Source organism: Lynx canadensis, chromosome E1 (genome assembly GCF_007474595.2).
Source record: "Lynx canadensis isolate LIC74 chromosome E1, mLynCan4.pri.v2, whole genome shotgun sequence".
NCBI lineage: Eukaryota > Metazoa > Chordata > Mammalia > Carnivora > Felidae > Lynx > Lynx canadensis.
Genome location: NC_044316.2, coordinates 10,866,815 through 10,894,407, shown reverse-complemented (window position 1 = coordinate 10,894,407; position 27,593 = coordinate 10,866,815). Strand labels below are relative to the sequence as shown.

At 51.8% G+C, this 27,593-nt stretch overlaps 1 protein-coding gene across 1 annotated transcript; it reads right to left on the bottom strand.

Annotated features, from left to right (window-relative positions):
• Positions 1-1,081: 1,081 nt before the first annotated feature.
• TOP3A (DNA topoisomerase III alpha) lies at positions 1,082-27,554 on the bottom strand. The gene is given in 20 exon segments (XM_030296510.1): positions 1,082-1,669; positions 3,009-3,249; positions 3,251-3,653; positions 4,682-4,804; positions 7,335-7,478; positions 8,622-8,787; positions 8,889-9,002; positions 11,718-11,847; positions 12,039-12,224; positions 14,346-14,553; positions 15,612-15,694; positions 16,989-17,063; positions 18,924-19,024; positions 19,300-19,470; positions 19,624-19,767; positions 20,780-20,888; positions 22,024-22,099; positions 22,911-22,984; positions 24,100-24,159; positions 26,979-27,554. Coding segments are annotated over 20 exon segments (2,964 nt in total). The 5' UTR covers positions 27,159-27,554; the 3' UTR covers positions 1,082-1,493.
• Positions 27,555-27,593: the final 39 nt, after the last annotated feature.

Sequence of the window (27,593 nt, the reverse complement as noted above, 5' to 3'; positions counted from 1 at the left end):
CGGTTGCACAGAATTACCCAGAGAGCTGGCAGGTCCAGTCCCAGGTGTGCACACCGAAGAATTGAGAACAGGGGGTCGCGTCTTTTTTTTTTTTTTTTTTTTAGGTGGGCTTCATGCGCGGAGCGGAGCCTAAAGTGGGGCTCAAACTCGCGACCCCGAGATCAGGACCTGACCTGACATCCAGCGTTGGATGCTTAACCAACGGAGCCACCCAGGATCCCCACGATGTTCAAATCTTGTACCTGAGCGTACAGTAACGCCATTGATGAGAGCCAAAATGTGGAAACGGATCAAATGTCCGTCAACTTCTGCCCGGAGGGACATAGTGTGGTTCATCCACATGACCGAATATCACTCGGTCACGAGTACTGACACGCGCTTGTGGATGAACCTGGAAGACGACGCGCTAAGTCGGAAGAAGCCACAGAAAGTCGCATGCTCTGTGATTCCGTTTATAAGAAATGTTCAGGACAGGGAAAACCATCAAGACGGAAAGTAGACTGGTGTTGCTGAGGGCTGGGGGGAGGGGAATAAAACACAACAGCAGGGCCGTGACCCACCCCGCCGCCCGGACGCTCCACGAGCAACTCTGGGCCACCCGCTGCTCTTACAAAAACGCTGCCCGCTGCCATCCAGGCAGGGAACGGAGCTGTCGGTCAAACCGAACGGTACAGGTCCAGGAGTCCAAAACCCAAGGGCGGTTCACTTCGTCACCTACTAGCATTGCAACTCCGGGCAACTCACACCCCGTTTCTGCTTCTCTTCTAACCAGTGAAAGAAACCACACGGTTATGTATCATTCAGAGGGTTTTGTAAAGACAGACCAGGGACACGGCCACCTCTGCGAAGCGTGGAAGCATCCGGAATCTCGTATCGTGTCTCTGCTCTGCGGGGCAAGCCGTTTGTGGGGCTGGGAGCGCTTGGGCTCGCTGCCTGCCGTGTGGACAGGGAGGACGGGCAGGGGCCGGGAAGAGAGGCGCAGGGGGCCAGAGACAGGCGAGAGGTCCCCCTGAGCACTGGCTGGCGTCTGTGGCTGTCATTCCCGCCACCGTTCACCGGACACTGCACCACACCCACCAGAAGAGAGGGACAGAATTCTTTATTAAGGCACACGAGCTGTGGGAGCCGCTCCCACGGACACAATTCTAGAACAAGAGCCGCTCCCATCCCCTTCTCAGAATGTCTGTGGGCGAAGCCCCTTCCAGGCTGCCTGGAGCCACAGCGTGGGACGCACCTACCCTGCTGGTAAATGCGTTGCGGCGCCAGCAGCAAGAAGCCCAGGCGGGGAGCCACTGTCCACCAGAGACGGGACTTCTTGAGACAGCGGTCCGGATCCGGACTCCCGAGCACGACAGGCGGCGAGACTCCAAAAGCCGCCACTTTCCGCAAAGCCTCCAGGGCAGCGAAGGGCAGCCTGGTCCCGGTGAAAACAGCTTATTCCTGAGACGGAAGGGGCAGGTGTGAGGACGTGGCCCTCTCTCCCCTCCCCTGCCTCATGTGTTCTGAGGACAGAAGGGACGGGTGTGTCCAGGCTGGTGGCAAACGCTGCATTTCCGGGGCTTCTTGGCCGTGGAGCCCGTGTCTGAGGAAGTGGCCCGGGCTCTTTTGCTTCTGGCCTCTGGCCCCTGGAAGCCCCTGCCTCTTGGCCAGGTCTGGACTCCGAGACTCCCTGTGGGAAGAGTCAGGGGAAGGCTGACTTTGGAACAGACACACACAAGTGGCCAGAAATACAGGCCCCAGCACTGGGCAGAGGGCGTCCCTCCGGCCTTTGTACGGTCACGTCCGCCCACAGGCCAGGCTCCCTTCCCTCCTCGCCGCACACGATGTGTCCCCCACTTCCGTTGCCCCGACACCACTCCCTAAAGGACCCTGTGTCCTTGAAGGCCTTGGCCCACCATCACTATCCTGATAAGGAGGGCACTACTGTCACTTCACAGAGGCCTTCTTTACAGAAGCAACATCCTGCCAACTGGCCTGAGGCCACATGGAGAAGCAGCAAAACCCAGCAGGCCTGTGACCAACAACCTGCTCCCCACCGTCCGTGCCAGGAAACGGGAGTTCTGGATTCCTCCAGCCCTCAAATGGGCCTCTTAGTTTGGACCGCCCTGTGTCACCCGGGACAACTGATCAGCTGGCCTGGACGTCAGACACCACTTCCTGGACCACCTCTCACACACTGCAAACCGAGTCTGTCGTGGCAGTGGCTGCCTCCAGCCCCCTCGGGCACTGGTAGCCAGCCCTGCGCCTTCCCCAGCCTTCTGGGTTCTTCCTGTACAAGCAGAGCTGGCAATGTGTGTTAGAATTACCGTCTGAGACTTAACTCTTCTGAGACAGGAACCCTAAGGAAGGTAGGCAAGTGCCCAGCTCACCGAGGAAACTGAGGCGGTGAGGCCGGGCCCTTCGTTCAAGGTTCTATAGCTAGGCTTTGGGACCAGCTCTGTCCGACAACAGGGCTTTCGGCTATTCTCAGGTACCAACTAAGCTTCTGCCGCGCACTGGGGTGGGCGGGGACCGCTTCCAAGTGCCTCCAGGCACGTGATCTGCCTTGCCCCAACATCTGGGTGGTGGTTCTCACCAGACCCAGTTACCGGGCCCAAACCATGTAACTCTGGGCAGGTTCCTAGACATCCCCAGGGCCAGGCTCCGCAGCTGAAGACAAGGACCTTGCGAGCCTACCGAAGCTAGAGGAGCGCAGAGCCGAGCGGTCTGGCCGACCTCGGGCTGTGCTGCGGTGCGACCCCCAGTGGAGGCGGTTCGCTGGGACTCAGCTGCCCCGTTTGTACAACTGTGAGCACGTGCTGAGCTGACGGGGGCGGAAGACGCACAGATAGCGTGTCTAGCGTAGTGCTGGGTGCGCAGTGGGCAGCTCTGTGGGCTGCAGCTGGCCTTAAATTTGGCATGAAGACCACGCGTGCACCTGCCGGCCCCACCGCTGTCCCGCCCTCCCTTCAGGGGCCGCCCTTGCTCCAGGAGGTGGAGCCCGGGCCCGGCTACGCGTCCCGTCTCACCTGGGGCCACATTCTCATCCGCCCACTGGAAGAAGCCGCACTGCTGCTCTCTTGGCTTGGCGCATGTGTGGAACTGGCGCCCCTTGTTGGGCCCGTCCTTCTGCACCGTCCGGGTGACGGTGGGCTGGCTGCACAGGCACGACGTGCCCCCTCCGCTGTCATCGCCAGGTCTGCCAAACCCACCCCGGCGATGCCCCGGGCCAGGCGGGCGTCCTGCTGAGCCACCTGAGGGTCTTGGTGCCGAGGGGGGGGGGCCCCCCTGCATCCGGGGGGCTGCTGTCGGCCCACAGGAAGAAGTTGCAGCCGCCACTGTTGCACTTATAAAATTGCCGGCCCTGGTTGGGACCCTCTTTCCGGACGGTGAGCAGCACGGCCTCCTGGCCACAGTTGCAGGTCACAGAGTCACTTTCACCAGTGGCAGCGGGTGGTGGCAGGGCCCGGGGGGCGCTGTCGATTCTGTTCAGGGACTGGCTAGCCTGCAGGTGGTTAGAGGGCTGGCTGGCTGGCTGGCTGGCTCTGGGGGCGCCCCGTGAGAATCTTAGGTCCAGGAGCTCCATCAGGGTCTCATCACATCCTCCGACGCAGCCCACAAACTCCAGAGGCATGGTCGGGGGAAGGCTGCCGCGTTTAAACTTGAACTTCAACCTAGTGAGGCCAGAAGGTGAGTGCAAGCATGAACCACCAGCTGTAAGTCTTCTGGTCCGAAAAGGGCTGCGCCCACCCTGGGCCTCCCCTCGGTGCCCCAGGAGCCCACGCCAGCCACCTGCCAACCGCTAGCCCGTCCAGCTGTCACGAGGGCAGAGGGGGAGGCAGGGGAAATCTAAGATCCCAATTAATCACCAAAATACAGAAGTCTCTGAAAGGTTCACTTCCTGTAACACCAGCGGCTCTCAGGCTCCTGGAGGCTCCCGGGCCCTTTCAAGGTATTTTGTTACAAGGCTAGGAAGTTACAGCGGTCATTCTTCCCTGCTGTAGGCATGCAACTCTGCCAAAGGCGACAGCCCATGCCACGGGCCCAGCACGCTGCCTGGGAGCAGAGGCTGGAGTCCAACAGTCTCCTATCTAAAGCCAGACGTTAGACTTAGAGAAATGGAAAACGATGCATTGTTTGGTTTGGTTTGGTTTGGTCTGCTTTGGAAGTAAGTAAAAACATGCCATTTATGTCAGTATGCAGTGTATGCATTGTAAAATTAATACATATGTCTTTAAATGCCTCCACTTTAATTTAGATGGTTAATCTAAATTGATAAGCTTATCGATAAGCTTAACCTAAGTTAATTAGATAAGTTAATTAATTAGATAATTTAATCTAAATTGATAAGCTTATTGATGAGCTTAACTCACAACAAAAACTCTTTGGGCTCCTCAATGATTTTTACCAGTGTAAGGGGTCCTATGGCCAAAAGGTCTGAGGACCGGTTCTACACGAGGGTTCTGGGCCTTTGGGAGGAGCCTGGAAGCCACGGCCGATACACGAATATTCTCTTCCCCACGCCCTACTTGGCAGCAATCTAGCTGGAAAGGGAAGGGACACAGACCGATTTAGGACTGCCAACCCAGCTGCTGCTGAGAGCACCGATCGCCCCCGGCCACGCAGCGGTCTAGGAATGAAAGTCCCGGGAGATTCCCTCCCACCTGTGCTCTTCCTGCAGCCGACTCGGGGGCCAGCTCACCTGTAAACAGGGTGCGGCTGACAAACCGGACACACAGTCCCATCCCTGCTGGCCTCCAGCACAGAGTCAGGGAACCACATGGCCGATCGGCATTCTGGGAAACCGGTGCAGCTGAGGTAGAACCTGGAGGGCAGAGGGAGCAAGGTCAGGCAGGAGCCACCAGACTGCATGCAGGAAATAAACATTCCTAGACTGTCGCCCATCTGGCAGGGAGACTTTTCCTCAGTTGATTAAGGGAGATCTTGATTTTTCCGAAGGACACGTAAATGGATACACAGTCGCTGGTACTGATGAGAAAAACTAGCCTGAATTTATCTCCCACCTTCCTGAAAAAAAGAAATACGTATTGCTGACTCTGCTTTCTTTAGAAGCACCAAACCAGGGTGCCTGGGGAGCTCCGTCAGTTAAGCTTCCGACTTGGTTTCAGCTCAGGTCTTGATCTCACAGTTCGGGGGGGGGTCGAGCCCCGAGTGGAGCTCTGCACTGTCAGTACAGAGCCTGCTTGGGATTCTCTCCGCCCCCCGCCCCCCCGCCCCCATGCTCTTGCACACATGCCCGCGCTCTCTCTCTCAAAACAAATAAAACAAAACCAAAAAACAACCCACTGACCAACCCGGGCCATAGCAAGGCCACGACCTGAGGGTTCTGCTCAGGTTCTGCTCAGGTTCCGGGCTGTGTGCTCTCAGACCTTCCCCAACTTCTCCACATGACAATTCTGATGGAAACCGTTGATACTCTCAGTTTACAGTGGGGCAAACTGAGGTGGGGAACAGTCTGGAAACCTGCCCAAGGATGCACATGCGGTGAGTAAGAGAGCTGGGAATAGAACCCTATCTGTCTGATGAAAGAGCTTTTACTCAGGACACCTGCACCACATCATTCTGAGGTTTTTATCTATTTAAGTAATCTCTACACCCAATGTCAGGTTCAAACTCGCGACCCGGACATCAAGAGTTGTGTGCTCTTCCGACTGAGCCAGCCAGGTGCCCCTTGGCCAACAATTCCCTACAGCTTCCAGCCACGAAACTTTAGGGCTGGACTAGCCAACGTGAACACAGTTTACGACGTCCTTTGAGCATGCCTGGGATCCCCTTCGACCAGACCAGGGGAAAACTAACCAAACCCCAAACCCCAATTATTCAAACAGCTAATCCACTGAGAAACGGCAACTATCAGATAAGCCCTGGAGTGGTAAATTCCACAAGACAATCCCCAGACCCCCCCCCCCACCTCCCCCCGGTGACTCAAGCACTCGGAGAACTTCAGAGTTCACAGCACAGCACTTACTAAGCCCTCGCATGTGGCAGTCCACACTGGGCGAAGCCTGTACCAGCACTGGCTCGTATGTGTGCACCTGCTGCCCACTGCCAAGTTGGGCCCATTAACCTCTGGTTTCTGAGAGCCGGCCTGGCCTTCTCTTTGCCCAGGCCAGTGACGGGTCAGTAGTCGGGGATGCCACCTGCTCCCGTGGCAGCACAGAGGCGGCACACGGCTGCAGCCCAAAGGGGGCAAAGGAATGAAGGGCTGCGAAGACCTGGGATCAAATTCTGCCTTTCCCGCTCCCCAGGGCTGCCTGCTGTAGACAAGTCGCTTCAGCCCACGAAGCCTCAGCCTCCACTCCGTACGAAACTGAGGTAAAAACACCACCCTGCTGTGTGGTTACGGAGTCCAGAATGTACGTCGAGGACCGTGCATCGTGCCCCCCATAGGGACGGCACGTGATAAATGACGGCCACCATCTCCATTCCCCACTCCTGCTGTGAACACCTGCCAGCGGCCAGGGGCCGGCTTGGGGAGCCTCGCAACAAACTGCCTACCCACTGCTGCACTAAGAGTGAGAAGGGATGTGGCACGTCCAGGTCCGAATCAGCGCCAAAGCCGGAAGAAGAAAAGCAGCGCCGCCGAGTATCTCTAACACGTCAGGCCCTGCGCTACTAGACTTCTGACCCATGACGCCAAACCCTCACCCTTCCCAGAGTAGACCCCACCGCCCCAGGTTTATGGAAGATTGGCGCTTAGTAGTTAAGTAACCTGCTCTGGGGCACAAAACTTGTGTGTGGCAGAAGTGAGATTTGAACTCAGACCCAACGGGGTCCTCAGCTCATGCTCCTCCACCATCCTCCACACGGTGAGTGGGCGGCGTCTGATCCACAAGGGACGCAAATCTGCCGTCATCCCCCACCTCCTCTGGATCCCAGGTCATGTCACGACTCCAAGGCCGGGTCCCTGTCAGCTAGCCTTCTACCTCCAATACCTAGTGCAGGGGCCGGCAGCAGCAGGCCTGCCTTTAAATAATGACACAGAGGGGCGCCTGGGTGCCTCAGTCGGTTAAGCGGCCGACTTCCGGCTTGGGTCATGATCTCGCGGCCTGTGGGTTCGAGCCCCGTGTCGGGCTCTGTGCTGACAGCTCAGAGCCTGGAGCCTGCTTTGGATTCTGTATCTCCATCTCTCTCTGCCCCCCCCTCACTAGTACTTGGTCTCTCTCTCTCTCTCTCTCTCTCTCTCTCAAAAATAAACATTAATAAATAAATAAATAAATACACAAACAAACAAAGACAGACACAGAAGCGAAACGACAGGGCCCTGCAGGGGGCTGTATGGCCAACCCGGCAAGTGTTGGGTGAGCACCGGCGGGGACAAGTCTGGCACTGACCCGCCACTCTTCTTGGTCTTGAGGACCATGTCCTTGTTGCACTGCGGGCACTTCTTGATGGGCTCTGGCACGGCTGGGTAGATGGCTTCTTGCTGGGCCACCTCTGCCCCTTCCCCAAAGTACTGGGATAAGGCCTCGTCCAATCTGAAGGAAGAGCAAAACATTTACGATATTCTTACGTGCGCACAGCATGAGTGTGACCAGGGGAACCCTGATGCGGAGAACGGCGGCAGACGGAGCTGTGTTGGCCAAGCGGCCCTGGCTCCTGGCAGCTCCCGGGAGTGATCCAGCTAGAGGCAGGTACTTTTTGCCTTGTCACCAGCCCCGCACCAAACAAAACTGCACAGGGTCCTAGCATGCACTCCAGAAGTGTCTGTCTGTCTGGATTTACATTTAAATGAGCTCATCCTGGGGCCCCTGGGTGGCTGAGTTGGTTGAGCGTGTGACTTCAGCTCAGGTCATCATCTCGCGGTCCTTGAGTTCGAGCCCCGCGTCGGGCTCTGTGCTGACAGCTCAGAGCCCGGAGCCTGCTTCGGATTCTGTGTCTCCCTCTCTCTCTGCCCCTCCCCCACGCATGCCCTGTCTCTCTTTCTCTGTCAAGAATAAACATTAAAAATAAATAAACTAGCTCATCCATTTCTCTTTTTTTAAGATTTTATTTTTAAGTAATCTCTACACCTAACACGGGGCTCGAACTCAACCCTGAGATCAAGAGTCACATGGTCTACCGACAGAGCCCGCCGGGTGCCCCGGCTCATCCGCTACTTTGCCAAACTGGCATGGGGTAGAAAACAGGTTTGCATCTGACAACATGCACACGTGCCGCTTGCTGCGTGGCCACCTCCAAAAAATACTCCACAGAGCAAACGTGTCCTACACCAGGACTAGGTTTCCTGCCGCACGGCTGTGCTGCCTGTTAACTCAGGACAATTAAAATCAAGAGAATGGCATCTCCATCTGGCGCCAATAGCCTGGCATGACCGGACCAGATCTTTCCGATTACCGTTTGTATGCTGGCGAAGCTCTAGGGGAAGGGGAACCCTCGGGAGGAAGCCCGAAGCGGGAGGGGCTGCATGGGGACGGCCCCGCCAGGCACACCGCCGGCTGTGATGAACTGGCCGGGGGACATCTAACCACCCGCGGCGCACACTTCACGAGGCGCGAGGAGCCGCGCCGCCCGGTTTCTGCTGAATCACCCCCACCCGCTCCCGCGGCCCAAGGAGAGGTTACGGCCCAGGAAGCAGAGCTAAATGACCGCATGCGCACACAAGTAGGATCCGGACTCACTTCTTTGCTTTGGCCACTGCTTCAGTGAAAACCTGTTTGTATTTCTGGACTTGCTGCCTCAGAACCACCAACTTGTCCTTCTTCCCCTCACAGATCAGCTTCAGATCGGCTTCCAGCTCAGCCCGGAGGTTGGGCTTGGACATCTCATAGCCCATGGAGTCATAGCCTGCAGGGGCAAGAGCGGTGTTCTACGTGGCCCCGGGCGACACCTTCGGGGACTTTAGTTACGCGGCTCCGCCAAAACCCCCGCAAGCTCCTCCTCCTTACCTTCCACAAGCCCCATGCCTAGATGCCCGGGCAGAAACCGCTTGTCCGGGGTGAGCCCGACGTACATCCGGGCTTTGATGGTCTCGATGTGCTCCGCATGAGTGGCATCAGTACCTGAAAGCCAGTCCTGGTTACTCGGGGTGATGCAGATCGTCCCCCCGCCCTGGTGTCCTGTGGGCACCTTCCTCTGCCTGGACTTCTTATTCTCGGTAAGACACCTCCCTTCGCATCCGGCCCACGCAGAAACCACACTTCTCCCTCGCATCCACCTCCTCACTTAAGCTGTCAATGTCAGCCTCACAACTCCTGCGTCTCTGTCCTCTGCTCCACGTGGCAGAGCCACGGCTGGAGCCCACGTCATGTCATCTGCATCAGTGCAATGTGCTCGGTCTCCTCCTTTCTGGCTGCTTCCTCCACCCACACCTTCTTTATGCTGTGGCCAAAGGGTTCTCTGCAAATGTAGCTCTGGCATCAGAGAAATGCAAATCAAAACCACAGAGGTACCACTTCACGCCCACTTGAATGGGTATAACCAAAAAGCACCGATAGCCACAAATGTTGGCGAGGGCACGGAGAAACCTCAAGCCTCAAGCGTTGCTCCCAGAGCGTAAAACAGCAAACAGTCCAGAACTTCCTTAAAAGGTAAACACAGAGTTACCATAGGACCCAGACATTCTACTGCTAGGTTATCTACCCTAGAGAACCGAAAACTGTCCACACACAAACCTGGACACAAATGTGCACCGGGACAAATGGGAAGGACCCAAAAGTCCATCGACTGAGGAATGGATAAACAAACCGGGGTGTACCTGCACAACGGGACAGCACCAGCCAAGAGGGAAAGAAGTACTGATTCCCGCCACGGTGTGGATGACCCCTGAGAACACGCTAAGTGGAAGAAGCCGGTCACAAAAGGCCACACGCCGTATCATTCTAGTCAGAAAGATGAGTGGTTGCCCAGGACTGGAGGGACTGGAGGGACTGGAGGGACTGGAGAGAAGGGGGGATGGGGTGTGACTGCTAATGGGCATGGGGTTTCTTTCTGAGACAATGAAAACGTTCTAAGTTTAATTGTGGGGAGGGTGGCACACTTTTGTGAATATACTGGATGCTGATTTGTACGTCTTACATCAGTCACGTGTGTGGTATGTGAATTATATCTCAACAAAGCTGGGAACATTTTTTAGGTTTTTTTTTTTTTTTTTTTTTTTAAAGCTGGTAACATATTAAAAAACGTAGCTCTCTTGAGCGCCTGGGTGGCCGACTCTTGGTTCTGGCTCAGGTTGTGATCTCAGTTTGTGAGATCGAGCCCCGCATCAGGCTCCCTACTGACGGTGTGGAGCCTGCTTGAGATTCTCTCCCTCCCTCCCTCTCTCTGCCCCTCCTTCACTCTCTCTCAAAAGAAATAAAAATAAAAACATAAGTCCTTGCTCCTTTCCTCAGAAATCTTAAACTGTGCTCTGCTAGCCACAGGCCAACACCCAAGCTCGTTAGGCAGGCACGCCGGCCCCGCGGTCGGGCTCAAGTCATCTTCCCAGCCTCACCTTCCACGCATACCCCCGGCCACAGTGCCATGTGCTTCCCTGTGCCTCCGTCCTCCTGCAGACTCGGCCGGTGCCTGGCTTGCCTTCACTCGCCAGGAATCCTTCCTATGAGGTTTAAGGCCCCTGCCCGCTCCCTGCCAGAGCCCATCGGGCTGGACTTAAGTGTTGCTTTGATTTCTTTCTCCGGCTAGATGAGCCCTTGGGGGGAATGGAATGACCAGGCTTGATTCCTGTCTGTGTCTCCGGGGCCTAGACCAACGTCTAGCTGTGGAAGCCTCAGATTTTTAATGAGTGAATCCTGATGGGTGAACTAACTTTAATTTTAGCGAACCCTGCAACTTTGCGGACAGTATAGCAATGGCCAGAGGACTCCAGGGAGGCACTCCTTCCTAAGTCCCAGGACTACAAAACCCACTGCGTAGTGAGGCGGCTGTGCCCCAGGGCGGGCAGCTGTGCCCCAGGAATACGCCCAGGGAACGCCCACTTCCCCTCCATCCACTTCCCTCTCCATCGTGCCGCTGCCCCTCTGAACTAGGTTTGCCGGAGACCATCCACAGAGCCCTGACAAAAACTGAAGAGGGGTGGCAGATCTGTCCCGAGGGACCCACCTGTAAACCTTGGGCCACGGGGCTTACCGGGAAAGCCAATTCTGGCCCAGTTTCCTTTTAACCTAATTTCCAATTCCCATACTGTTACGAGGAATGCTTTAAGGAACACCAAGGGCACGGCCGCGTGTGGCTAGCCGCAGGGCAGCAAACTCAGACTCCGCAGAGGCCTGGCAGGTAACGAGCGGAGAGCGGAGCCAAGCGTGAGCGATGGGGAAGGGACAGCCACCACTCCAATTCAACTCCAATTCCATTTCTGGGCGCGAAGGGGCGGGCTGCCAGACCCGACGCCTCGCAAGACGAAGACACGGATTTTTTATGTGGAATCTCTCAGGCCTTAAATGTTGGTAAGTTATTCAAAATAGAAGCAAATCCCTGTGTGGGCCAAATATCCTGAGTCCACGGACAGGACCTGGCCAGGGTGCTCCCAGCGCACCGCCCCCGAGTCCTGGGACACATCGATGTCCTCATTCGGCTGCTGTAAAGCAGTGGTTAAGAGCACCATGTGCAGACTTACTCAGACCAAGGTTCTTAACCTCTCTAAGCCTCACTTCAGCTACAAAGGGGGTGAAGAATATAATGGCCACGTTAGAGCTGTGGCAAAGACCAGAAGAGACGCGGTGCCTGGCCCGTACGGAGTGTGCCGGAGCCGCCAGCTACCAGGACAGCAAGCTACTGACCAATGCCGTGCTTTTCCATGAGGGCGATGAGGTCGGCTTCGGTGAGCAGCTGGGGGGGACTGGTCTCTCCGTCCACCATCTCCACAGTGCTGGGCTGAAAGCGGGAGCCTCTCTCGTAGACGGGGAGGGTCTACAGAGAGCAGCAGAAGCATCAGATCATTCCGCGTGGCACTTAGGCAAAAGACAACTTCCAGTTCAAAAAACGTGGCCCCGCTCCATCAGACGGCACTGGGGTCGGGAACACGGCTGTCTTCCCCTTTCCCCGAGGCCCACGGGGTGAGATGTGGCCTCTGGCCCCTGACCGGGCCTGTGCTTTAGTACCTTGTCACTCCAGCGGTCATATGGGTACACATCCAGGTAGTTTCGGGCCAGAATCATGAGGCCGTGGGCCACGAAGCGTTCCTGAGCGATGTCGATCTCCACAGTGGTCTCCTGCCCCTGAGCATCCTGGGAGCAGCAAGCCAGGAAATGACGAACGATGAACTCATACAGTCGCTGCTCATCTCCCTAGGAAGAAAAAGAAAGGGTCTGAAACTCCCTCCAGAAGATAGCCTCTCAAGGATCGCAGCACCACCAGTAGTCTGACGTGGCCGAGGCCACCTTCCAGCCCAAAGTTCCACATGAAACAGGGCACGTGGCTCCCGTAGCCCCCGCAGCAGCATGGAGCGCTGGGCATACCCGCTGTGTGCTGTGGACTTAGACACAACCCTGATCAGGTGAGGATAAGCAAGGAAGGCATCCTACCTTCCAGACTGAGAGGTGCTTCTTTTGACATAAACCCCACCAAGGGAGGAGACAAGGTAAAAACATAATAAACTAACAAGGGATCCCTTGCATAGAAGACACAGTAAAGTTACAGCCAGCAGCCCTACACCATCACGTTCACAAGGTTCATGGGACTTTCTACCAGTGAAGTAATCAAGGACTGAGCGAGGCTCAATCTGTCAAAGCCCGTAAGATGCTCATACTCATAGCCAGTAATTCTAAGAATGGATCCAAAGGAAACGAAAGGTCCACACAGATATTTATACAAAGGTCAATGGTTATTATGTCTCAGAAAGTTGAAAGCAATCTTAAAAAACAGGTTTTGCAGGGGTGCTTTCTGCAGGGGTGATTTTGCACCCTGCAGATGAGCAGGGTGGCTCAGTTGGCTGGCAATCCGACTTTGGCTCAGGTCATGACCTTGCGGTTTGTGGGTTCAAGCCCCATGTCGGGCTCTGCGCTAACAGCTTGAAACCTGAAACCTGCTTCAGATTCTCTTTCTCTGTGCCCCTCTCCTGCTTGTGCACGTGTGCCCTCTCTCTCTCAAAAAAAAAAAATAGGGGCGCCTGGGTGGCGCAGTCGGTTAAGCGTCCGACTTCAGCCAGGTCACGATCTCGCGGTCCGTGAGTTCGAGCCCCGCGTCAGGCTCTGGGCTGATGGCTCTGGGCTGATGGCTCGGAGCCTGGAGCCTGTTTCCGATTCTGTGTCTCCCTCTCTCTCTGCCCCTCCCCCGTTCATGCTCTGTCTCTCTCTGTCCCAAAAATAAATAAACGTTGAAAAAAAAAAATTAAAAACTTCATTTGTTAAAAAAAAATAATAATAAAAAATAAAAAAAAAAAAAATAAATAAACAACAAAAAAATAGATTTGGCAAAAGAAATTATGGTACGTCTATGCAATCATTAAATATCATACTTTAAAATATTTCAGGGGCACCTGGGTGGCTTAGTTGATTGAGTGTCTGACTTCAGCTCAGGTCATGATCTCACAGTTTGAGTTCGAGCCCCCCACTAGGCTCTCTGCTGTCAGCACAGAGCCGGCTTCAGATCCTCTGTTCCCCCTCTCTCTGCCCCTCCCTCGCTCAGACACTCTCTCTTAAAAATGAGCAAACATCTATTAAAAAAAAAAAAATTCGGCATACGAGGAAATGGCAAATTTTTTTCTTCCTCATATTCTTTTGAATTTTCTAAACTAAAATGGACCTGTATTACATTTAGGGCCAGAGAACAATGTGTGTTAATAAAAAAAGGAAACAAGGACCAAATGTGGCTCAGCTCTGCAATGAGCCTGCATCTGTCAAACAAGCCTAACCAGCTTGGCCCTCAGGGCCCTCCTGGAGCTCATTCTCCAGCTGAGGAAGGACAATAGGCAAGACACACGGCAGGGCAGGGCTGCCCGAGAGCCCTGCAGCCACCGGACCAAAGACAAGAGGCCGGTGTCACAGTATCCAAGTGTCAGGATGGCAATGGAAACCCATCGAGTCTGGGAAGGATGGGGGCCGGATTCCTCCAGTTAACGAGGGGCCAAGAAGGCCAAGCGATTCTGTGGGAGGCTCTGTGGGGGTTGTGCAAGGGCACAGGGCAGGCGAACCTCCTAGTCCACGTGTGGGGGGCTCGGCAAAGCTGCAGGGGGTCTGACAGAGCGGGAAGTGGGCTGGACAGCAGAGCCTGCTCTGGGGGCGGGGATTCACGGACACCAAGCAGAACACTGAAGCAGCAGAATTCGGACACTGACGTCTCTTTGCTAAAATGGAGAGATATTTCAAAATCACTCAGTTCCTCAAGTAAGAGCCCACAGAGTAAATTCAAGTGCCGCTAACCCTTCACTTCCCCCTGGGTTCTAGGAGGCAGTAGTTAGGGAAACCAACCTGCAAGCTGCTAGTGTATTTGGTGGGGTGGATGGGAGGGTGAGCTTGGTCAGACTTGTTCCCATTGCGTGGAGTAGGGCCGCCCCGTTCTAGAATGCTCTGGGCAAAGGCCCCCCAACGTGGATCCGGGGTCTGCTGCTCTACGAGCACCGTCAGGTTTAAGTCTTTGGGGAAGATGTTTGTCTCAGTTCGAGGATAGCTGATGTACCTAAAACAAAGGCAAACGAATAGAAAAAGAAATTGCTAGAATTGCTCTAGAAACAACTGAATTCGATTGAAAGCACCTGGTGGCACCTGCAATGTCCCATCTGAGCTGGCCAACGCAACCGAAGGCAACCTACCTTACCTACGTTGACAAAAGTTCTCAGATGGGACCCCCTGATGGGGTGAGAGACAGTAGGCTCTCTTGCTGAGATGCCCCAAGAAGCCACAAGATAAACGACAGGGGAAGCACAGGCGGGGAACACAGTAGGCTCAGCCTGCCAGCCGTTGTGTGGCCGGGACACAGCCCTGGCCCGATCTATGAATGGTCTGCCAGTGACCCCCCATGGCCTTGAGAGCAGCAACAGAGTGTGCTTCTACGAATTTTTTTCAGGTATAGAAAGCGTAATGCTGTCTAACAAACCATCATGTGGACCCTACATGTAATATACCATTTTTTACTAGCCACTTAAACGGTATATCAACGAGATCATTTACATCCTTTTGTTTCATACAAGTCTTCGAAACCCAGCGCATATCTTACACTTCCAGCATGTCCCAATTCGCACGACCCAAATCTCAAGTGCCTGATAGTCACCTGTGGCGAGTGGCTGCCACAGCGGTCCACAGCATGGACCACACCATCACTGGACGGTGCTGGGATGTTCACAACCCCTGAAGCGCGATGATTTATGATGGCAAACGACTACTAAAGGTGCGGTCTGCCACCTGCCAAGGCCCTGGCGGGGGGGACTGTTGAGAGGTCAACACTGAGATGTGAATTCACTCAACAGGCTCTTTTCCTTATCAGAAAAGTCAATGTCAAAATTCTTCTACTTCAGAGCTCAGGTGATATCTAGACAGTCTGTATTTACCCATAAGCTCTAAAATATTTTCACCCTGGCTCAGTGGGTGGAGCATGTAACTCTTGATCTCAGATTGTGAGTTTGAGCCCCATGTTGGGTATACAGATTACTTAAAAATAAAATCTTTAAAAGAAAATGAAGCAAAATAAAATACTTCACCCTGACAAAGATGCACCAAATTCTATTCCCAAATATTTACCCTTGAGTGTAGAGCTTTTCGGCAATCCTCATGGTTTCTTTAGCATTTATTCTCAACTTTCGAGAAGCCAGCTTCTCAAGCTCCTGTTAAATGTGTCAATAGGCAAGTTAGAGTGCAGTGTGGGAGTCAGAGGGCACAACACAGCCACACAACTCATCTTCACAAATGTCTGGCCACTGTCACTCCAGCGGCTGTCACGCAGAGGGAGAAAGACTGTAGCAAAGAAAGCTTTCTGGGCCTGCCAGGCAGAGGCAGATTCCAACCCAGTGGTTCTCAGGCTCTGATGGGCAGAAGCAAGAATCACTTAGGAAGAGAAAAGATTCCCGGGCCCTGAGCACTAGGGATTCTGACAGAAGAGGGCTGCTGGGACAGAGGCCAGAAATCTGCATTTTTTTTTCTTTTTTTTTAACCAGCAAGCCAATACACAGATTCTAATACAGGCAGTCTGGGAACCACACTTTGGGAAAACCACTGGAGCCCTACTAACTTCTGGATGATGAATACCATTCTTCAAAAACTCCTGGGAGATAATCGGTTGTCCTTCCCCTTGGTCACAGTCCACCAATGTCAGCGGCTCTATGTCAAAGCCTATTTAACCAGTGAGGACCAATACACTTATGCCTGTCCTATGCAATCGGTCTGTAACTCTCCCCTTGTCATTCCTACAAATCACTCCCACGCGCGTGTGCGCGCGCACACACACACACACACACACATACACACACACTGGGCCACGCCCAAGGTAAAGACCACACTGCCCACCAATCCCCATGTGTTTCTTAGCCTGTTTGTTCTTTATGTTCAACCTCCAGGGTGAATCCTGACGGCAACTGTACCCTGAATTGTCCTGACTGGTGGTGACTGGGAAGGGGCACTCCTAAGGTAGTTAACTCCAACTCGTGTCCAGCAGGGTGGCTCTTCGTGGGTCTAAAAAGTTGAGAAACCCTGTCCTAAGGTACGCTCTTAATACAGATTTTAAAAAACGTTTACATAGATTAGGCACACGTTAAAGAAAAATGCTCGGGTGGAAAAAGACAAGCTATCCTAATCACAACAATGTAAAAATTACGTGTATGAGGAAAAAACAGGAAGAGAAGATGCTCACATTGGATCAGAGATTACGTAAGGATGACGGGGGACGTGTCTTCCTCTTTTTGTTTGCCAAACCCCACACAAAGCAGCTACGTTGCATTTATTAACTTAAAAAAGCACGAAAAGACTAAGCAGCCTCTGTTTTGGGGTTTCTGTTCTCCCCAAGGGCTTTCCCGCTTGGCCTTGTGAAGGGTGATGCTTTGTGCCACCGGCCACCGTCTGCCGTAGAAACCTGGTCCCAGCACCAGGCAATCAGAGCGCCTGGTGCAGTCATCTGGAACATACCACAGTGTCCAATGCTTGAGGCCTCCACTTGCTCTTTGCCTTAGACTTGACCTCTACCACGGTTGCCCTGGGATCCTAGAGAGCCAGAAAAAGCAGAGGCCACGTTAACTTCTTTGCGCACCTTCTCTAGCTGTCCTGCGGTAGCCTTTGCTCACCATTCTGGAGGACACTCACCACGAGCAGAGGCCCCTGCTCCAGCCACGACAGCACCTCGAGCGAGGTGGGCTCGAAGCCTGCGGTGTGGTGGAGACCTCACCACCTTCCCGCTCAAACCAAGACTTTGAGGGGCAACTTTACAAGCCCCAAGGTGCCTTCCAGGGCCCGCGAAACACGACAGCCTGTGCATCTCCTAAGCACTGTTTCCTACCTACACGTGCACGGTGTTACATTTTAAAACGTCAGGATGGGGCGCTTGGGTGGCGCAGTCGGTTTTAAGCGTCCCGACTTCAGCCAGGTCACGATCTCGCGGTCCGTGAGTTCGAGCCCCGCGTCAGGCTCTGGGCTGATGGCTCAGAGCCTGGAGCCTGTTTCCGATTCTGTGTCTCCCTCTCTCTGCCCCTCCCCCGTTCGTGCTCTGTCTCTCTCGTCCCAAAATAAATAACATTGAAAAAAAAAAATTAAAAAAAAAAAAAATAAAATAAACGTCAGGATGATACCAAGTTAGAAATAGGAGAAATCGTACACTACAAGCTGGAAAGCCCAATGTGGAGACCATCTTCACCGCACCCCAGCGAACAGGGGTGTCTCCTTCTCTCGAACAGGTAAATGTGCAGTGTCAGAGACGTGCCAGGTAGTTCCGTGACCTCTAGGGTCAAAGGGCAGAAGCGTGGACAGAGTGACTCCTGGACGCAGGGTGGTCTCCGGAAGGAGCTGGAGAGTCAGGTACGCTAGAAGCTAGCTGTGCTGTGCCCCTTACCGGCTCTAGAGTGCGCACAAATTACTTCACTCTCTCCCACCTCATCTGTGAGGCGGGGACAGGATCGCCACCCTCACGGGCGCTATCAGGACTAAACAGGATAGTGTAACAAAGCGTGTCTGGCACTGCAGCCGGTGCTCACCGGTCATTGTTCCCCCTTCACCAAATCAATTAATAAACCTGCCAGGGCGCTACAGCCGGGAGCACATGTGACTCATCAAAGTAGAGATCTCAGAGTTTCTCTCAGGCACCACTGTGTGCAGCCTCCAGGTTAGAGCCAGCAGTCAGGTACTGGCTGAAAAGCAGCAGCACCACAAGGTGGACGATCAGTATGAGGGTCGCAACTCGGCCACTGACTGGCCTGTGGTCCTCTGATGGGCCGCTCTCTCTACTTCTCTACTGACACGTGTTCTCTACCCCCCCCCACCCCCTTGTGGCTGGCTGTCTCCTGCTAATCACTCTGGCCTTCACTCAGATGTGGCCCTGAGAGGCCTTCCGTGACCACCATGCCTAGAACGGTCCCCTCCCTGCCCCCCAGGCTGGTCTCTGTTCCTTCCCCCTACTTTTCCTTCCTGGCATTTGCCCCTGGATGAAGTTAACTTGCTCGTTTGTGACTTTCATCTTTCTAGATCTCATCTAACCGGGGGAAGAGGGAGCTGGACCAGATGCTGTCCAAACCCCTTCCAGCTTTAGGACTCTATTGTTCCAGACAGGTCTAGAGGATCCTGAGTGACCTCTGTTAACAGCATTCTACTTTAGGGAGAGATTTCAGCTATGTATTTCTCAAAATTTCTGCCTTTATCTAAAAGGTCTACAGCTCCTGTGGTTTCACATCGTTTAGTATCATTTTCATGGAGTTCGTCCTACAGGCTCCCTAAAAGTGAGGTCCTGAGATGCAAGCTGAAAGCTACAGTTCAGTGGGAAAAGGGAACAGGGTCACTTCTGCTAACACAGAAGGAGTGGCCTGGGAACTTCCAGAACAGTTTTCCTCGATCATTAAAATTCCAAATATCTCTTACCTCCATGCACAGCTGATAGAGGACAAGACAAGCTGTGTGGTTAAAGAGGCGATGCCTTTTCCAGTTGAATTCTACGACACCATCTTTGTGGTCATGAGTTACTGTATCGGGGACAAACAGGAAGGCCATGACTCAGAGAAGCCATATGATGGGACAGAGAGAAGAAAGCACATTGCACTGAAATTCCAAAGGAATAGGAAACATGGCTTTGGGATTATGGGTCGTTCAGGAAACTAAGTGGATTCTGAGCATCGTAATGGGGTGGGACGAAGGGCAGCAAGACTAAAAAACTCACACATTTAATTAGTGCCTTTTTTGCTCCTGGTTCTTCCCAGGCCCTTAGGTTCTACACCGTAAACAACTCCTCCGGCCATACCTTTAATTTTGTGGAAGATTTCTGGCACAAAAGCCTGAATGGCTTTGAACCTCTCTACCACGAACCCCAGGGTTGGGAACTGGCAGCTGCCGTAACTGATCAGCTGCTCCGCTAACACCTCGGGAAAAATCCTCTGCAGCCTCAGGGTCTGGAACCTAGTGAAGGCAGCTCCTAGGAAGTGAGGACGGAAGGAAGGAAGGAGAAAGCAGTGGACCGTAAGATCAAGGCCAGCTGCTCATATCTACACACGAGCCTCATTCTTGGTTCATAACCCAACCCCCAATGTGCCACGCAGACCCCCAGGGGAGTTTGCCAGTGGCTCACCGATCCTCAGGTCCAGCTCCTGCCTCACGTCCACAGCATCGCTCACTCTCGGATCAGGCTCGGTCAGGTTCTCACAGGCCGTCTGGACGGCTCGGGGGGTGATCTCAGAGAAACGGGCTCTCAGCACTGGCAGACTGGGCTTCACTGTGGAACAGAGTCACCAAGATCAAAGTCAAACCACACTGCCTTCCCATCATAAAGGGCTCGCTTTTCTTAAACCACCTTGAATGAAAGATAAGCCATTTCGAGATGTTGTGAGGCACCCAATTTTCTGATTAGGTGAAATTAACAGTATGCTAGCCACCTAAGAAGGAAACTTTGCTGTAACCGCTAAGCTTAGTTTTGTCAGAAGTAACAGTGGTGTGAATTTTAGCTATTTAAGTGAATTTCAGCTATTCTCCTTATGAGCCTCTCAAGATTCTAATCTCACTCATTCTTAGACGTTTGGGGAAAATAAAATGTTGTCAATTAGAAGGTCCTACAAGGGAATTTCATGTCCTGGCACGGAAATAACATAGGACATACACACTGTCCCTGAAAGTTAACGTACTTAAATTCCCAGCAGTCGTTACAGCTTTCAACACAGAAACACTCAGGGAAAATAGAAACCGTCCACTCTCTGAAGCCTGAGAATGACCTGTGCATCACTTCTGCTAAGTTACCTGCAATCATTAGCCCCGTTGAAGGCATTTAAATTCATCTCAGCGAGTATTTATTAATATTCAGGCAGCATACAAAGAATACAGCAGATGAACAACATTCTAGAATTACTCTTTGTACTGTCCGTACGGCATATGCATTCTCTTGCAAATATTCAATCTATACTTATAAAAGATATAAGAAGTCCCTGCTCTCAAGCAGCTGGCAATCTACTTGGACCTGACGCGAAACAAGCCCTGGGCTGCGGGGTCTGTGCCACTCGGTAACTCTTTTAGTCCTCGTGCCACCCTAGGAACTGTGTCAGACTGGCCTGACTTTCCAGAAAGCTGAGGCTCCCGTGGGTTCAGTAACTTGCTCTGGACACACTGCTGGTGAGGCCTGACGGATCCAGTGGGGAGAGTCTATAAGGAGGAACTCAGCCTTGACCCACTCACACAGGGGAACCATCTACTTCTGCGGTCCCAGCGTGTGGAAACCCGGAAGCCACGTCACTTACCAGCCCTGCACACGTGGATAATCTCGAACCCGATATTTTCCCCTTCTCTATCGCAGTCGGTCCAGATCACCAGGGCCTGGCACTGCCGGGTCTCTCGTTCCAGAGTTTTCTGAAATTCCCAGCCAGGGAAGAGCAGTGAGAGCGCAGTCGCCATGAAGTGACACCTCTACGCTAAGGACGTGTGACCAAACCGAACATCAGTGATGTTATCGGGATGCGCCGCCTTAGTGAGAGGGAGCGATCTGAGGAAACTGCTCCTACTACCTGTAAGGATGCCGAGGCTGCTACTACAACCCTCCAGCTTAGAATCACGGACCCGAAGTGAGCTTCTAGAAGATGGAGGGTTTAATGCACCTGCCCTAGTGTGACAAGACCTAAACCTCAGCTCTGACACACACTTGTAACTCTCGTGGTTCTGATCACGTCCTGGTCAAAAACGAAACTGATCCCTAATTGAGTTTCACCCCAAGAAGGTTTCCCAGCCAGCAGACCACCGCTACAGGTGCCCTGAGCACTCATAACTTGCCTGTCACGTGACCATTTACACTTTGTTGTCTCTCCATGCTAATTCGGGATGGAAGCTAGGATTAATGTTTTTTAACTTGTTCGACGTGTCAAGTTTTTTTTACTTAGGTTCTAATTAGTTAACACATAGCGTCGTATTGGTTTCGGGAATAGAATTTAGTGATTCATCACTTAGAATTAATCATTTAACAGTGTTATTCCTAGGATTTATTTAAACAACCACTACTAATAAAAAGGCTTATTTTTAGTACAGCTTGTGACTCTTGATCTTGGGGTTGTGACTTCTCCATCGGTGGAGACGTTATTTAAAACTAAAATCTTTGAAAATAAACAAATAAAAAATAAGTGGCCTCATTTATACAATGAGTGGGAAGAATTTTTAAATGTTTATTTATTTATTTTGAGGGGGCAGGGAGGGGGAGAAACAGAGGGAGAGAGGAAGAAAGAGAATCCTAGGCAGGCTGTCTGTGCAGAACCTGACTTGGGGCTTGATCCACCATGAGATCACGACTTGAGCTGAAATCAAGAGTCAGACGCTTAACCGACTGAGCCACCCAGGTGCCCTGAGTAGGAATAATTTTTAAAATCATGGCACTAAGTTTGGTGGGAAACGTGATCTCTAAATTCTGATGCATTCAAAATACAGAAATCACAGTTCAATTATTTTGCACTCTGGAGTTGTTCAACTCCAGTGCTGTATGTCTTCCAAAAGATCCTACCTTGATGTCTACAAAATTCTCTGGGCAGTACTTTTCAATTTCTGCTTCAAAGAGGACAAGGGGATTGCAGCTGTGCCTAGAAAAGAGGATGAAAACACAAAACATCCAACCTCAGCACAGGATGGAAAGTCCTCCATTTTTACAAGAAAAAATTGCTCGGTGAGCTCACGGATGGATCCCCAACAGAAGTCCCACGTGAAAATGCCAGAGAATTAAAAGCAAGGCTATGACCCTCTGCACAAAGCACTTTCTGCTTTCTGTGACAGCAGCAGCTGCTAAGAAGAAATTCTGGAGCCCTTTCACGCACGTCTGCAATAGGATAAACGTAACACAGCGACTACATGAAATAGGTCTGGCTATTCTAAGGAAAATAACACTTCAAAGTGGTTGTTTGTTCTCAACACACGGTAAAAATTCACAATGGTTCAGTTAATCTTAGGTCACTGCCGTGGTCTCCATGGTGTTTGTCCCCTCAAAATTCACATGCTGGAATCTTAATACCAATGTGATGGTGTTAGAAGGTGGGGACTCTGCGAGGCTATTAGGTCACGGGAGTGGTACCTCATGAATGGGATTAATGCTCTGATAAAAGAAGACGCACAGAGCTCCCTCGCTCCTTCCACCAGCTGAGGACATGGTGAGAGGTCAGCAGTCTACGTGTACCCTGATCTCCTGCTTCCAGCCTCCAGAACCAGGCAAAATCAATTTCTATTGTTTATTAGCCCCCCCACGGTTGATGACATTTTGTTATACCAGTCCGAATGGACAAAGACAGTCATCTGGGTATTAGAAGTTATACAGTAAGATCAACATGCCTCAAAATCCCGGCAGCATTTCACAACTTACTGTAATAATCAGAAAGTTCTTCCCCCAGGCATTGTACTGACCATTTGCGGAACTGCATCTGGAAATCATGAGCCAGCAAATGTCCAGAAACTGAAGTCATTATCATGGTAACATTCTGAAGGATAACAAAATTCGAGTTAGTCTTTCGGCAATTATATTTTGCCACATCATTCAAATAAAAGGGAGGAACTTCTGTTAAAGAGAAAAAAGGGGTTGCCGAGGGTTGAGGGGAGGTGAGGAGGAAGGAAGAGATGGAGTGCAGAGGACTTTAAGGGCAGTGGGAATAGTCTGCATGATACTGTAATGACGGATGTATGTTCTACTTTTGTCTGAACCCATGGTACGCACAACACCAAGAGAGAACCCTAATGTAAACTAGGGACTTTGGGTGATTATGATGTGTCAGTGTAGGTACAATTGTGATGGTAAAGAATGCATTACTCTGGTGATCTGATGTTGATCATGGTGGGGGGGGGGGTGTATGTGTGGGGGCAGGGGTCTATTGGAAATCTCTGTACCCCCCTCTCAATTTTGCTCCAAAAACCTAAAATGGCTCTAAAAAAATTAAGTCTATAAACAAAACAAAACAAAACCTAGTTGGGGAGAAATGAACATAAATGCATCTCTTTGAAGCCAAATACCAAACTAACGACCGTTCTAATTCTAGCACCATGATGCCTTTTATAGGATTTAAAGTTTCCTCAAACTACTGTGTTTTAGTTTCTTTCTTGTTACAAAGAGAAGGGGCCATATTTCATTAAAAAGAGACTTCCTTATAAATTACAAAATACTCATTTGTAACCAGAGATCTTTAGGTCTTAACAATTATTCTTGAAAGATAGTGACTTCTTCTATGATGGCTAGGCTCGTTCTTCTTGATCAAATAACTTTTTTTTTAATGTTTATTTTCGACAGACACACACACACACACACACACACACACACACACAGGCTCCAGGCTCTCAGGTGTCAGCACAGAGGCCGACATGGGGCACGAACCCACCAACCACAAGATCATGACCTGAGCTGAAGTTGGACGTTTAATCGACTGAGCTACCCGGGCGCCCCTTGAAATAACTCTTAAGGTACAAGCAGTTCAGCGGCAACCTGTAGTTAACAACTTCTATTTTTACAGCCATAACTAAAAACTCGAGGAACATATACCAAAATGGCCCATGGATCTAACAGCAGCACACTTCAGCTGCAGGACAGAAACATGATAGCACCTACCTGGCCGTACAGATGATAATCAAATTCATAGATCTTGTTGAATTTAGACAATCCTTCCCTCTATAACACAAAACAAGAATAAATAAGTTACATTGAAAACAAATGACTCCTCGGCCTAAAGATCAAGCAGAACCTTGATAAGTGGTCATACTGAAAAATAACAGTATTTCCTAAAGATAAAAACTAGGCTAAATTACTAAGGCCAGTTATCAAGAGGATCCTCAACACAGTTACGAGCACATGCTTGGTACAGTCCATGGAGTTTTTATGCCAGAAGGTAACCCTGAGGTCAGCTAATATAACGACGAATAGATGAGCCTGGACGAGTCCAAGGTCAAGTCACAAATTAGAGGCAGAGAAAGGATTAGGACGGAATTCTCTTGCCCACTTTCTCCCTCTTCCCCATATCCTTCTACTACTTTTTGGCTGTACAACCGCACCTGTAAAACTGCTGGGCACAGGCAAATCACTCGCCTTTCTGAACATCAATTTATTTTTGAATAAAGTTACCTCTAAGTGCTCCTCTGGCTCTAAAATCCAGTAACACTACAAGCCCCAGTCAGCACTGGAAGCCAGTCTATAAAGCAATTCTTTAGCTGCGAGCATGGACGAATCAGACCCTCTCTGAATAGATCCCACCATCCTCCACAGCAGCATTAAAAGTACTTTTACAGGGGGGCACCTGGGTGGCTCAGTTGGTTGGGCGGCCGACTTCGGTTCAGGTCATGATCTCACGGTCCGTGGGTTCGAGCCCCGCGTCGGGCTCTGTGCTGACAGCTCAGAGCCTGGAGCCTGTTTCAGATTCTGTGTCTCCCTCTCTCTGACCCTCCCCCGTTCATGCTCTGTCTCTTTCTGTCTCAAAATAAATAAACGTTAAAAAAAAAAAAAAAAAGTACTTTTACAGGTACGTTTCCCCAGTCCAGTCCCAAGTGACTCCTGAGGGGCACATCCATTGTCCCTTGTGTCTCTTGGGAACAGTCTAAAACCACCGTTCTGATCCTCTCCAGGTAAATAACTTGTCTGATAACATGTGTGTGATCCCACAACCAGAGCTCTAGCAGGCAGTCTCCTCTACCAGTGGTAGCCTCGAGGATGTGAAATGTCTTTTCTGACATTTCAAACTTGCCCCCCTGTAATTCCCATTTTGGGGTGGCACACAATTATGTGTGATCCCATGTGTGGGTGAGGTGCTCAGGGAAACTGGATACGCCAAACTTAGAGCAGTTTCGGAGTCTGGGGAAAGAAAAAACACCCGGTTGATAGATCAAGAATGTAGCTTTTGTGGTCTCTCCTTCTCTTTTTATTTTAGAGAGAGAGCATGTGAGCGGGGGAGAGGGGCAGAGAGAGAGAGGGAGAGAGAAAGAATCCCAAGCAAGCTCCAGGCTCAGCGCAGAAGCCTGACGCGGGGCTCGATCCCACGACCCTGGGATCATGACCTGAGCCAAAGAAATCAAGAGTCAGATGCTCAATCAACTGAGTTACCTAGGAGCCCCTGCTTTTGTGATCTTTTTTGCAGTGCTGTCCACTCTAAAAAAAAAAAAAAATACAAGTCCCTTCTCTAAGTAATCTGTAGGAACTCCCATACTGCTGCCACTAAATCTACAGAATTCTTTAAGATGCATCTTTCTAAATATAAAAATAAAACCATGAAAAAAACTACCCAGATAAAGAAGGTCGCAGTTTTCAGTGTGCTTTTGAATGCTATTGTAAATGGAATTTTTTTTTAAATTTTCTTTCCAGATTGTTCATTGCTACTGATTTGTGTACATTGATCTTGTATCCCATAACTTGGCTGAACATATTTATTAGCACCAATGGTTCTTTGTGGCTCCTTTAGGATTTCTATTCTGTAAGATCATGAAGGGGATTACATTTTTATCAAATGTTTGTTCTGCATCAATTGAGATAAGCAATGTGGGTTTTAAGTGGGAGATTACTGGAGTCACACTTGTGTTTTATAAAGTCACTTTGGCTGCCCAGAATTTGAATAGTGAAAGGTTAGGGAGAAAGCTATCAGAGTTCTCCCTGTGAGGAGCCAGAGGTCTGAACTCTACAGACGCAACCTCAGCTCTTGCTCCCACTCTCCACGAGCTAGAAATGGAGGTCTAAGGACCTTGAGATCTTGAAAGAAGAAAAGAGCAGGGAACTTCTGCTTTCTGCCTCCAGAAAACCATTTCGCAATCCACTTTTATTTGACAGATTTTCCTGATCAGTTCGTATCATCTCCATGCCACCTGTTTTACAAATTCTTTTACCTTTCCCTTCCTTTGCACCTCCAGTGTGTCCAGAACAAATTTTCATCCCTTACTTGCCTGTCTCTAGGGAGTGACTTTGTACTAGTAGGAATAGGGCAGCTGTTCCCTCTAATCCCATAGCCTAGGTAGTACCGCCCTCTTAATACGCGTTTACAGACTGTAAAGCCAGTGGGGCCGCAGAACCCAGGGGATGCGCCCTTGATGGGGAGAGCCAGGTTAGCTGGGAATGCTGGGACAGGGCTTGACCGCCAAGTTAAAGTGCTGTGAACAGGGGTTCCCAATAACTTAAAATTTCAAATCACAGGGAATACTGTTAAGACACAGCCTTCCCTGGTCTCACCCCAAACCCACAGAATAGCCAGTGTCCCAGCTAGTACCGATTATCAGACTAGTTTGGGAACCGCGGCTGTGCGCAAGGAGGAGCCAAGGTTTTCAAGCACATGGGTGAAGCGTCTTCGCTTTTAAATGCCTACCAGTCCGAAAAGAAGACAGGAAGCCACTGCAATGACCCAGAAGTGAGAGAAGCGGCCTCCGTCTGTATTCCCAGCGCTGGCCGCGCTGTCCCGCTGGGTGATCGGGACAGCTCCCTCACCCGCACAGCTGATCGGAAATACGCCTCCTTACCCGCCTCATGCGACCGTTGGACAGCAGGTCGGCGATCCCCTTGGCCGCGTCGTTTTTCTCGGCCACACAGAGAATTTTCCGCACGCCTCGCAAGGCCACCTCCATGGCAGCGCGGGACAAGGTCCTGGCTCTCGGCCGTTGCAGCCAGCGGAGAGCGCAGCGGGCGACAGGGAAGATCATCCCTAGGCCCCGCGCCCGCTGCCGCCCGCCGGGTGCCCAAGCATGCTGGAAAAGCCAGAGGTGACGCCCACCTGGCGTCCACCCTAAGGGAACTGGGGCCCCCGAAAGCCGCCAGCGCCACCTGCCGCGTCCCGGCCACCACCCCTAAGCCCGCGGGGCTTCGGACCCACGGCCTCGACAGGGAATCCCGCACCTAGGCGTCCGGCTTCCGCCCGCCTTCTCGGGCTACATCCGCCGGGTGCGAGCGCCACGGGACCGCGAACTACAACTCCCAGACGACCCCGCGCTCGGGACCCCTTGTACGTTTCCGCTCCTCCGCCCCACTTCCTTTCTTTCCCGACAGTGGTTGGTAAATCGATTGTCCTTGGGCGAGGCCGCTGGAAAGTTCCGCCCAAACCTGTCGTTCGCTCACAATCCTTTTCTCTCCCGCTCGGA